Consider the following 13343-nt stretch of genomic DNA (forward strand, 5'->3'; position numbering starts at 1 on the left):
CTGAATTTCTGTAAAGATAACTGTCCAGAGATTTATAGGCACACAGTGCTTCACCACTGAACAGCGAGGGAAAGTTAATGAGGTAATTATACACGTCCGGGTATTCCGCTGGCAGTTCAAAATCCGGTCATGAAAACTCCATCCGGTAAGCCATAAGGGTCACAAATCTGTAGATCGTTTATTTTAGACATATATCTAGTTATCTGTTCATTAGAAAAATGAGCCGTGTAGTCCGTCGGTTGAAATTGATCCATTCTGTACACGAGTGCAGCAGTATTCAGCTGTGTTTTTTACCGACAAGATGGCGGTTGTGTACTTTCCGGTCACGTGACTGCAAGATCTCTATAGCATCTTTAATGACAAGATAATTGAATGCAATCGTTATTTCAAACCTATTTTCCAAAATGTTTAAATTATTGACTTTGAAACGAGTGTAAAGTTTTTATTTTTGTTGAGTTTATATATATATATATATATATATATATATATACATATATATATATATATATATATATGGGTAAGAAATTGCAATGCTGTGTTTGCTTTTTCTTTCACTGCTTTTTTATTACAAAAGGGCAATTCCATGTAAATGTCAACCTCACCATGCAAAAATAAAGCAACATGTAATACATCAAAACCACTCCCAGAGATCTCACCTAGGCCTGTATTTTACAGATGTGAATAAGTTGAACCAATTTGTAACCAACCTAATATGTCACTGTCAGTCTTTCTTTCTTATAATGTAAAACCCAAGCTAAAATCAACTTTGATCATGTACAATTCTATATTATTGCCACAAGCCACAGAAATGTATGCTAAAATCCACAAAACAGCAAAACAATAGCCATCCTAAATATTATTTAAGAACTTTGATAGTTTTAGCTGATATTTAGAGAGTTTTTCAAAGGGTTATGGTGGTTAAATTGCTGATTTTCTAAACATATGCCATGTCTATTTCAGATGCGTCACATCCATAACGCTGATTTTTTTCTTCCTAGATTCTGCTTGAAATAGAAAATATTTTAAACAAAGGCTTTTTTTATTTTCAGCTAAGACTCCTTTATTAAATGCATGCCTGCATTTGGATATTATGTTTGCAATTTCACAGAGTTTGATGAATATGTGTAGTCACCCTGGAAATGGGGTATTTTTTCCGTCACATCCATAACGCATGTCTTTTTTGTCATTTTCTAGAGTTCTAAATGTACTGTGGGAATTCTTTTTTCCCATGACTTCTCCAATATGAGAGGTCTTAAAAATATACAACAAATTTTAAAATACTGGAAAGGAATAAAAATTAACTAGGTCAGTTGTTGCCATTTTGAGTCCAAATGTCACATCCATAACGCTGGAATTGCTCAAAAGCAGACACATTTAATAAAATATGACAGTTTAATCAACTGAAACTTGTACAAAAACTTTAATATTATTATAAAACCTACCGTGCAGGAACAGGCGTCACCACAGACGGTCCTCGGCATTTCACTGCCTCTTTGATTCTGTCCTGGCGGCCGTCTAAATACCACAAGCAAGTTTGTAATGTTCATTACTACAGTCGTTCTTTCAGTTTGGCCAGTATGTCTAGATAGACAAGGTCCTTCTCTCTGGATGTCTTTTATAATTTCGTTGTGTAATTCGTTCTTTTTATTTGCTACAGGCACAGTTTTTAATTCTGTCCAGCCAACCTGCATTAGTTCCGTAAACGCATTTTTTTGTTCAGTTCCGTTCTCATTTTGAATAGATCCATTAGGTTCTCCTACAGATCTGTCAGGGTCATTAACAAAGTAGGCAATGAATTTCTCATAACAAAACTCAAAAGCTGTTTGTAACGTCTCGGATGGATCAAGATCAAACGAATTTTCCAGTAACGGTTTGTGACGGTCCGACACACGGACTTTTTGTAGTTCTAAATCGAGCGTTAGGCCTAGTTCGGATGAAATTACACTATTAAAATGATCACTGAATGATTTGTTTTTCTGAATCTTTACTATTTTGTTGTTCGCTAGAATACCATTTTGCGATTTCACGCTTAAGCAAATGTTTGGAAACTCCGGATCTCCTTCCTTCATGGTGGCTGCCATTTTTTTGTGCCGCACGGTGCATGCGCAGAGCTGATTCAGTTCTATATTCTGTGTAAATGTCAAGTTCGAGTTTAGATTTACGAACCCGAAAAAAATGTCGAAAAACCGGCATTAAAAAAAAAAATTTCAACCACACAAACGGCACTCACCCGGCCGGTGGACCGGAAACAGAACATTTTTTAATAATGGCCCAAGCTGCTTCCTCACAGGTCTCAGGGTTTGTGTTGGTTGCCTTGAGGGTCTGCTTCTGCTGGTCTTTGTAGCGTAGCATGGGGGAGCCCCGAGGGCGTTTCCCTGTGCGCAGCAGAAGATGAAGTGGTCCGGAAGGAGGCCACTGGCGTGAATTTGTTTGCCAGAATGAAGCCCACACACTTGGCTCCCAGTTCTTGCCTGCGGCGCCAAGGGAGGAGATTGGCAGGGGTTTCCTAGGAGTTGCATTGAGCTGCCGGTCACCCAGTCTGTCGGATGCCACCTTGTAGCCAGCCCGCCTGGCATAGCCTCCTTCCACCTTCACAGCCACTGGGTATTTCAATAAAGTTCACCTGATCCGCCGTTGAGGACTTTTAACCAGAGCCCCTTTCGCCGTCTCATTTTCAGGGTTCCCGTCGGGCCTTCATGGTTACCGTCACGGCCTGGAAGCTCAAGATCCCACCGTACTTCGCCCCAACACGCATTCCCCTACTTGATCTGTTGCCCAGGTGTCATGACAAGGATGTGGGGTTGGATTTCTGACACCTAATGACGATAGCGATTTGTGAAAAATGCTATAATAATAATTCTTGAAAAATAGAAAAAGATACTTTTCATTCCATATTTAGTTGCTGTTGTATTTTTTGGGGGTTTTGTTTTCGAGTTTTAATTTCGTCCTCGGTTGGTTCAGCAACACGCGCCGCCATTTTGTTTTTCTCTACTCACGGTATAGACCCTTCCCACTGACGTCACCGGAAACCGGAAGTAAACAGACCCTGCGCCATATTGGAAGACCAACAAACTCGTGATCGGGGGAAATAACGGCAGCGCGCGGAATTTAAACCCACGAGGCACTTGATTCATCATTAACCTACAATGGTAAACTTTTGTGCTGTGTTAGGGTGTTCCAACAAAGCTGATGGGAAAGGTGAAAAGAAGCCTTTCTACAGAATACCAGCTGTGATTGAGACACAAGGGGAGCAAACCAAGGAGCTTTCTGCCAGGAGACAGAGAATAAGTGCATTACTGAGTGTCTGTGAGCAAAGGAGAGCCTGAACGTTGCAACCTCCCTATTGGCTGTTTATTGGCTGTTTGTAAAAATGTATCAATTGTTGCCCTTCCCACGGGAATCATCGCGGGCTCGAGAGACGAGACCTGACGAGTTAGTTTGTTGGTAGCAGAACAAAATGTCTGGACACAAATCGGGTTTTCAGAAAAGGAAAGAAAATAAACGGAGGGTCGAAAATACAAAAAAGGAGGCAGAAAATGCAAAACGAGTTAAGGTAGGACAAATGGTTACTTTTCTGAGGCAGCCCGCCGTGGCTGCAGGCTTTCAGTTGTGTCATTGAATGGTTACTTTTCTGAGGCAGCCCGCCGTGGCTGCCTGCAGGCTTATTTATTATAGCCCATTTAGTTAAAATAGTTGATATAAAATGTTTATAGTTATGTGATGGTTGTCCTCAGTGTTCGAACTATGCCGATATTTTCGGGGGGTCCCTTTTTTTCCCTGGGGGGGTGCTTGCGCTTGTCTCGGAGCGCGGATCTCCAAACACGAGAAGCCTATCTTACGCACATATCACGCGGACTCCACACACGCATCGCGTCTGAAGTCATAACTCATCAGGGGAAATCGTGTCCGCATTGGCATGTTCAAAAAACAACCTCGCGTCAACAATGATACCACACGCAAGAACAAAAAAAACAGTCAGGCTACTCAACAGCCAACCTGGCAGCAGCAGTCGTTGTCATATCGGTTTATTTTATCTTTGATGTAAACACAACACTTCGGATATGCAAATGCTTCCCATTACACGCGATTGCTGTGTCAATAAACATCATTTTGCCAATATTTTAGAGACCCCCCAACATTTCCCAAATCATGTTTTCAAGGGATCTCATGTCTGTTTCAGGGGATCTCGGATCCCCCGAGTACCCCCGTAGTTCGAACACTGGTTGTCCTGATTTAGACTGGTGTTTTTTTGTTTTTTTTTTGGGGGGGGGATTTGCGCGATGTTGCACCCGGGTCCAGATTAGGGCAGAACCGGCCCTGGCTACATTTCAGGTGTAGTTTGTTTTATGTATGTATATACTTGCATAGATGTGTACTTGGTCTTCCAATATGGCGACTACCGAAATCTCGCGGCGCGGTGACGTCATGTGGGAACCCTCTATATATGAGCTGATAGCCTAGTCGTAGAGAAGCCAATCAGAGAGTGTGATTGATAACAGCCAGTGAATGTGGATAGAATAAGCTAAATTATTATATCACTACAATATTCAGAATCCTAGATGACATCTAAGTCAGTTGTTTTCTATTAGTCTCTTACTTTTTTTTTTGAGGGTGAAAATACCCAGGGGCTTTAGCCCCGAGCGATGGGGCCGAATGATGCCACAGCGTTAGCCATGCAAACCCAACATGCCATGTCGCCCGAAACAGAGCCCTTCAGTTGCTTGCTGGCTGACAGCACTTTCACTCTGGCGTTTTTTTTTAAACCAACCCCAAGCACTGAAGAAGCCCGCCCAAAAACTTCATCAGCTTCGACTGCACCATTGTTTGGTTCATGCAGAGATAATTACGTACACCATCACACCAGGCTGATTTAAGATCCGTTACAATTGGTCAAAAGCTCGGTGCTCATTTGGTCATTACGCGTAGTTGATTTTTATTGGTCACAAGCACGTGTTCATAGCTTACACTCTAGGGAAGTCTCTTCACTGGGGTGGATTTCGGCAAACGGAGGGATATTTCTATAAAAAATGACTTCATGATAAAGATGACAAATACATTCGTCACTGTGACGACTGCTAGTAATTTTCTCTTCATCACTGATTGATTATGTTCGTCAATGACGAGCGCCAGCGGGAACCTTGATGAAATAATGCCTTAAAGGAACAGTCCACCGTACTTCCATAATGAAATATGCTCTTATCTGAATTGAGACGAGCTGCTCCGTACCTCTCCGAGCTTTGCGCGACCTCCCAGTCAGTCAGACGCGCTGTCACTCCTGTTAGCAATGTAGCTAGGCTCAGTATGGCCAACGGTATTTTTTGGGGCTGTAGTTAGATGCGACCAAACTCTTCCACGTTTTTCCTGTTTACATAGGTTTATATGAGCAGTGATATGAAACAAGTTCAGTTACACAAATTGAAAGGTAGCGATTTTCTATGCTATGGAAAGTCCGCACTATAATGACAGGCGTACTAACACCTTCTGCGAGCTCCGTATCAATGCACTGCCGAAGCACGCAGAAGGTGTTAGTACGCCTGTCATTATAGTGCGCACTTTCCATAGCATAGAAAATCGCTACGTTTCAATTTGTGTAACTGAACTTGTTTGTTTCATATCACTGCTCATATAAACCTATGTAAACAGGAAAAACGCGGAAGAGTTTGGTCGCATCTAACTACAGCCCCCAAAAATACCATTGGCCATGCTGAGCCTAGCTACATTGCTAACAGGAGTGACAGCGCGTCTGATTGCGTCTGACTGGGAGGTCGCGCAAAGCTCGGAGAGGTACGGAGCAGCTCGTCTCAATTCAGATAAGGGCATATTTCATTATGGAAGTACGGTGGACTGTTCCTTTAATGTCCAATAAAGAAGAATTTGTGTATATATTTATAATTCTTTGTATCTTTTTTCTGTTTTCAGAACAGAAAGGCGAGGCAGAAGAGGACGTGTCCTCTGTTATGGGTTTCTCTGGTTTCGGTTAGTACTCTTGTTCTTGAACCCCCCCCCCCCCCCCCCCCCCTTTTTTTTTTTTTAAATGATTTCCTTTTCTGTTTGAAATGTAAAATCTGTATATCACATGTGAACAGGTCGAAAAGCTCGGACGTTCGACCTGGACGCTATTTTTGAGCAGACTCGGAGGACGGCCATCGAAAGAAGTCAGCGGGTTTTAGGTTGGTTTTGATTCTAGACCTGAAGTGTCGGAGGCTTTATTGTCCTCACAGGCAAATGTGATGTTCGGGATGAAATCTAGTTCCTAGTCGTATACAGTGCAAATAAATATAGACAATAGACCCCTTCGCAGTAAACGTCATTCATACGCAAGAGGAAATTGCGCGCGCAACCTGGACCCAAAAAAGACTCAGCGACGGTAGAGACGAGAAGAAATATTTGGATGAAATGCCTAGTTGTTGTGTTGTCGGGTGTCAGAATCGTAGCAGTGATGGGGTTAAAATGTACAGAATTCCAGCAGGATCTCACCCATTCCAAAAAAATCGCCGACGTCTATGACTACAAGCCATCAAACGTGTAGACTGGGATGAAAGCACCATCAAAAATGCGCGGGTTTGCAGCGCCCACTTCATCACAGGTAAGATCAGGCTATTTATTAAATCTTTCTTTTTTATTCTTTCTAGTCTTCGTTTATTGATGTAGCAAAATACTTTGGTAACGTTTGTCTGGTTAGCTGGGTCATAGTTACACAATGTAATGAATATCGTTAGCATGTTAACTTAGCTTTGCATGCAGTTTTGTTTGTAGGAGATTACTTACCCTGCCATACATGTGCAATTGGCTGTCAAAACGTAGCCTTGCAGCTTGTTGTAAACCACCCAGGCTTCATACATAGCAACCTTCTGACCTTGACGCTGACTTGGTAAGATTTTTGACTTCAGAACACAGAAGTTTTCATCAGTTTCAGTGTAAAACAAGTTCTGTACATGCCCGCACATAACATAATCATATGCGTCTAAAGCAGACCTGGGCATTTTCCGGCCCGTGGGCCGCATCCGGCCCTTTGGTTCATTCTGACCGGCCCGCGTAAGGTTAATTAGAAATTACAAAATAAACGTATTTTCTAATTTTACCTCATGCATGGACTGAATGTGCATTGCTTTTATTTTGAAGTTGTGTTCAACAAAAACGCAATGCGCGCGACATGAACGTGACATGAAATCCCACGAAACCTAATCCCGCGATAACTACTGTACTTCCGTAATTTGTCCAGACCAACCACAAACTTGTACGTCATCCTTCAAACGGTCCAGCCAATCACATAGTGTGACGTCACCAGCAGGCGCCGGAGCCCGAGCCGATCTGTAGATCTGATTCCTACACCGAATCGACTGATGATCATCTGTCAGCTGTGCTTCGCATCTCCACCTCAGACATTCAACCTGACTCTGATGCACTCGTTAAAGACCAACAGAGACTAGATTTCTCTCACTGAACAAATAAAAAACACCAAATGAGGTGATTAGACTAGAAATGTGGGCATCGTTATTATAATATGATGTATCTTGTTTGATATTTGGAGTAGAAAGACAATATTGTGATCTCTTTATTGTGTTTTGGGCTGAATGTGACTGAAAAAAAAATGGTACAAACGTTCACATTTTGTTAACCATTGTTTTGGGAAATTTGATTGAATAAACGACATTTTTTGTAAGGCAACCTCGTTTTTTCCATACTCTTACCAGTCTTAGCAGCTTGTAAAAACAATGATATTTATTGCTTTATATAAAGAAATACAATTAATATTATGCAGAATTTAGTTCAGCCTTTTGGTCCGGCCCGCCATAAAATTTCCTGTTTCTCATGTGGCCCCATGGAAAAAATAATTGCCCACCCCTGATCTAAAGACTTGTAGGCACGGTTTTTCGTGGGTGTACACTGAAGTCTTGTCAATAAGGTACGAGTATATATCTGGCCATTGTATACCAGGGAACTTACTAACATCGTCCGTCCACTCTTTAATTAAATACGGATCCGGCAGGCGATGCCCACTTGTTAGAGTTAACTTTAGTGCTGTCAAGCGATTAAAATATTTAATCACGATTAATGTCGCGACTGTCATAGTTAACTCGCGATTAATCGCAATTTAATCGCACATTTTTGTCACATGAAAAACCATTGTAATTCTCTTATCAGCATAAAAAAGTGAATGGGCTTGCTCACCGTTTGAACTACGGGGGTACTCGGGGGATCCGAGATCCCCTGAAACAGACATGAGATCCCTTGAAAACATGATTTGGGAAATGTTGGGGGGTCTCTAAAATATTGGCAAAATGATGTTTATTGACATAGCAATCGTGTGTAACGGGAAGCATTTGCATATCCGAAGTGAGCGCGCGATGGAGATCCGCGCTCTGAGACAAGCGCAAGCACCCCCCCAAGGGAAAAAAAGGGACCCCCTGAAAATATCGGCATAGTTCGAACACTGGTTGTACAAGTGTTTTGTTTTTGTTTTTTTAATTGCAGAGTATAACACGTCACAGCCACTGCAAAGTGGGGCTGGAGCCGCCGATGGGAAAACGAAACCTAAGCCGAGCACCGTGGCTCTTCGGGGGAGGGCAGAGGACTCTGGCTGTGCGGGGCGTGGCATTACAGTCTAGCTGCTATCGTTTTTCTAAGCAAAGTATCTGTTCCAAGTTCCTGGCAGTTTCAAAAGCTTATGAAAAACCTACATCATGTCACAGAGCGTTAATCTCGCGATAAAAAAATTATCGCCGTTAAAATTGAGTCAAGTTAACGCGTTAATAACGCAACATTTTTGACAGCACTAGTTAACTTATTTATGTAGCATTCTCGATCTTGTAACGACAATTGTTTTGCATAATCTGACAGCTCATAATGCCGGTCTATGGGCAGCGCCATTGTTTCTGAGTCCAGGCTGCCGCGCGCATCCTAGCAACGGTCGGTTTGTTTACAAACATGCGAAGGGGTCTATAGAATGGCCAATGAATTCTACAATAAAACAAGATTGACTGCGTATGTGAATTAGTGTTACGTCACTAAATAGTCCTAAATGTTGGTTTTAAGTGTACTAAATACTTAAAAGTAAGTAGTTTAGTGATTAGGTTAGAGGTCTGACCCTTTTTTTTTTTTGAGTCGTTTTGGACAGATAACCACCAATAAAACCATTGTGTGTTTGAGCAGAAGAGCGTTACCAGCAGCAGGAGTCCCGGAGTACCGGTCGTAGTGCTGCCTCCAGCCAAAAACAGACAAAGTCTGCTTCTACTTCTAGGTGACTCGAAATCTGTTCTGGGATGTGCAAGCTGCTTTCTAAAGTCCGACCTTCATCCACATGACTGTGAGAGTTCATATATTGATCTTTTGTCCTAAGCAGGCAGAAGGAGAGTGACGACAGCAGCGACTCTGAGCTCATTGGTCCTGCTCCTCCTGCTCTCTCTGCCCAGGCTGATGATGATGATGATGATGATGATGATGATTCGATTGGGCCGCCGCTTCCACCAGGCTTCAAACGCGCTACAGATGATGGCGATGATGACAGCGACGATGATAATGATGACACCATGGAGGAGGAGGAGGAGGAGGACGACGACGACGTAGGTGTTGGTTTTCAGTCTCGTCAAGTTGTAGATACTTTGGAGGAAATGTGCGTATGCATGCGTTTTATTCATCATCGCGCTCTTTAAGTGAAAGCTTAAATCCTGTAAAGGTAATCAAATCGTATTATTTACAACGTGTCATCAACCCCTATATTAAATCTGGAATGCTGTACAAATTTGTATTTGCTTACTTTTGGAATTTTTTTTTTTTTGCAACAGCGTGATGTTTACACTAGGGGGCAGTACATTCCCATCATGACAAGTTTTTTGATTTCACAAGTTCTGTTTGTCGGACTGATGAGTCGTGATTAATATGCAGTAATAATAATAATAATTAGTATCCTGTGACGACAAGCTCGATAGGACTGGATCACTGGAACGGTTCCCTTCCCTATAATGACGTTTAATCACTATTACGTGCGTGCGTGTGTGTGTTACTGTATATGACTGTATTACACACTCCTGTGTGATGCCTAAATATAAAAAGAGTGCACAGATGTGTTTCCCAGCACCGCACGGGTTTTTTTTTTTTTTGACATAACCACTTCATGCCACTTGTGCTCGTTCAGTTTTGTGTGACGGTCAAATCTGTCCCACCTCATGATGCCTCAATGCAATGAAAGTGAAGTTACAGGGGGCAGTGACCTTTACTGGTGACTTAGGTGGCATGATTTGGGCCGTAAACAATCACAGGTGCATGACAACTAAATGCAATAATTTCTGAGAAGGAAGTAATAATATATCTCATTAAAAAAAAAAAAAAATTTTAAACCCTGCAGTACAGAGAATTTCTAATTTTCTTTTTGTCACTTCCTGATAGTTGACTTATGGTATAAATCTCTTTCATTTCTTTCATCTCTCTCTCTCTCCCCTCACTCCAGGACCCAGTAAAGAAGATTCCAGACACTCATGAGATCACGCTTCAGCATGGTACAAAGACAGTAAGTTGTTCTGACCTTTCTCTCCTCTCTCTCTCTCTCTCTCTCTCTCTCTCTCTGTTAGTTTGTAAAGCCTGTAAATGTAATAAAGCTGGATGATGTAACGTGATCTACACTTTGCTGCTGTTGGTTTTCCCGCCTAATAGATTCCTTCAGCAGGCTTGTAAAAGCTCCTCGGTTGGATTTAGCGGAGTGTCTGAGCCACACACAGTCTTAGCAAGTCGAAATTAATCCTTGTCAAAACACTAGAAAAATACCAGGGCTTTTACAGAGCAGGTTTGTTCGGGGTTCGAAAACTCATCAGCCTGGTTGTTTAAAAATCTGAAAAAAAAAAAAATCTGATTTGTTGATGTACATACTAATTTCGCTCCTTCTCCTCCTTATTTTTGATTTTTTTTTTTTGGTTGGATTCTTCCTCGTCTTTTTCTCTTTTTTTCTTCTCTCTTTCTTGGTCCATACTTTATATTCTACATTTCTAATAAAGTCCTTATTGTCCTCTTGAGAAAGGGTTTTGGCAGGTGGCGAATTTTTTTTCTGTCAAGGAAAAAAAAAAGCAGACGTGAGGTATCTTCTCAGCTTTGGGTGATTCTGTGAAACTTTGTTCACTACAGATGAATAACACGTTCACAGTTCTTCCTCTTGGTGTTGTGGTGCAGGTCTCAGCGCTGGGTCTCGACCCCTCTGGCGCTCGTCTGGTCACCGGCGGCTATGATTTCGACATCAAGTTCTGGGACTTTGCCGGGATGGATGCGGCGCTGCAGGCCTTCAGGTCCCTCCAGCCCTGTGAATGGTGAGAACGGTGACTGTAATAAAGATTTTTCGCCTTATTAGATGGATAATCCCGTGAATTAAAATAACACCACTGCTTTAATGGTGATGGTCAGGACAAAGATGGTAAGCAGGTAAATATGTATATACACACGTATATGAGCAGGGAAAGAAAACAGATTAAAAAAAAGCAGTTAAAGTAGGCAAGTAAGTCGTTCATAGGTGAGCAAGTAACTAAGCAGGAAGGCAAGTAAGGAAGTATATAAAATGCAAATCGGTAAAGAAGTGGTCAAAGAATTATGTGAGCAAGGAGGGCAAAGCAGGAAGTAGGGACGTAAATAAGAAAGAAAGAAAGAAAGCAGGCACGTAAATACGTAAGTAGGCCAGTATTTGTGTAAGCGCACAAATGTATACACAGTGGGGCAAAAAAGTATTGAGTCAGCCACCAATTGTGCAAGTTCTCCCACTTAAAAAGATGAGAGAGGCCTGTAATTTTCATCATAGGTACACTTCAACTACGAGAGACAGAATGGGGGGGGAAAGAATCCAGGAAATCACATTGTAGGATTTTTAATGAATTAATTGGTAAATTCCTCTGTAAAATAAGTATTTGGTCACCTACAAACCAGCAAGATTTCTGGCTCTCACAGACCTGTAACAACTTCTTCTTTAAGAGGCTCCTCTGTCCTCCACTCGTTACCTGTATTAATGGCACCTGTTTGAACTCGTTATCAGTATAAAAGACACCTGTCCACAACCTCAAACAGTCACACTCCAAACTCCACTATGGCCAAGACCAAAGAGCTGTCAAAGGACACCAGAAACAAAATTGTAGACCTGCACCAGGCTGGGAAGACTGAATCTGCAATAGGTAAGCAGCTTGGTGTGAAGAACTCAACTGTGGGAGCAATTATTAGAAAATGGAAGACATACAAGACCACTGATAATCTCCCTCGATCTGGGGCTCCACGCAAGATCTCACCCCGTGGGGTCAAAATGATCACAAGAACGGTGAGCAAAAATCCCAGAACCGCACGGGGGGACCTAGTGAATGACCTGCAGAGAGCTGGGACCAAAGTAACAAAGGCTACCATCAGTAACACACTACGCCGCCAGGGACTCAAATCCTGCAGTGCCAGACGTGTCCCCCTGCTTAAGCCAGTACATGTCCAGGCCCGTCTGAAGTTTGCTAGAGAGCATTTGGATGATCCAGAAGAGGATTGGGAGAATGTCATATGGTCAGACGAAACCAAAATAGAACTTTTTGGTAAAAACTCAACTTGTCGTGTTTGGAGGAGAAAGAATGCTGAGTTGCATCCAAAGAACACCATACCTACTGTGAAGCATGGGGGTGGAAACATCATGCTTTGGGGCTGTTTTTCTGCAAAGGGACCAGGACGACTGATCCGTGTAAAGGAAAGAATGAATGGGGCCATGTATCGTGAGATTGAGTGAAAACCTCCTTCCATCAGCAAGGGCATTGAAGATGAAACGTGGCTGGGTCTTTCAGCATGACAATGATCCCAAACACACCACCCGGGCAATGAAGGAGTGGCTTCGTAAGAAGCATTTCAAGGTCGTGGAGTGGCCTAGCCAGTCTCCAGATCTCAACCCCATAGAAAATCTTTGGAGGGAGTTGAAAGTCCATGTTGCCCAGCGACAGCCCCAAAACATCACTGCTCTAGAGGAGATCTGCATGGAGGAATGGGCCAAAATACCAGCAACAGTGTGTGAAAACCTTGTGAAGACTTACAGAAAACGTTTGACCTCTGTCATTGCCAACAAAGGGTATATAACAAAGTATTGAGATGAACTTTTGTTATTGACCAAATACTTATTTTCCACCATAATTTGCAAATAAATTCTTTAAAAATCAGACAATTTGATTTTCTGGATTTTTTTTTTCGCATTCTGTCTCTCATAGTTGAAGTGTACCTATGATGAAAATTACAGGCCTCTCTCATCTTTTTAAGTGGGAGAACTTGCACAATTGGTGACTGACTAAATACTTTTTTGCCCCACTGTGTGTGTGTGTATACAAGTATGCAGGTATGTTTGTAAATAGCTAAAG

At 42.2% G+C, this 13343-nt stretch overlaps 1 protein-coding gene across 2 annotated transcripts in view; it reads left to right on the plus strand.

The window, feature by feature from the left end:
* LOC132872966 (WD repeat-containing protein 70) overlaps positions 1–13343 on the plus strand; it is an 84694-nt gene that overhangs the window by 5640 nt on the left and 65711 nt on the right. Inside the window, exons 2-7 of one of the 2 annotated variants that reach the window (XM_060908104.1) lie at positions 5920–5976; positions 6087–6170; positions 9154–9241; positions 9341–9563; positions 10448–10507; positions 11161–11294. In XM_060908104.1, the coding sequence (XP_060764087.1) occupies positions 5920–5976; positions 6087–6170; positions 9154–9241; positions 9341–9563; positions 10448–10507; positions 11161–11294 (646 nt within the window). The remainder of the gene's footprint in view (positions 1–5919; positions 5977–6086; positions 6171–9153; positions 9242–9340; positions 9564–10447; positions 10508–11160; positions 11295–13343) is intronic. The other variant, XM_060908105.1, reaches the window with a different exon arrangement.

Source organism: Neoarius graeffei, chromosome 25 (genome assembly GCF_027579695.1).
Source record: "Neoarius graeffei isolate fNeoGra1 chromosome 25, fNeoGra1.pri, whole genome shotgun sequence".
NCBI lineage: Eukaryota > Metazoa > Chordata > Actinopteri > Siluriformes > Ariidae > Neoarius > Neoarius graeffei.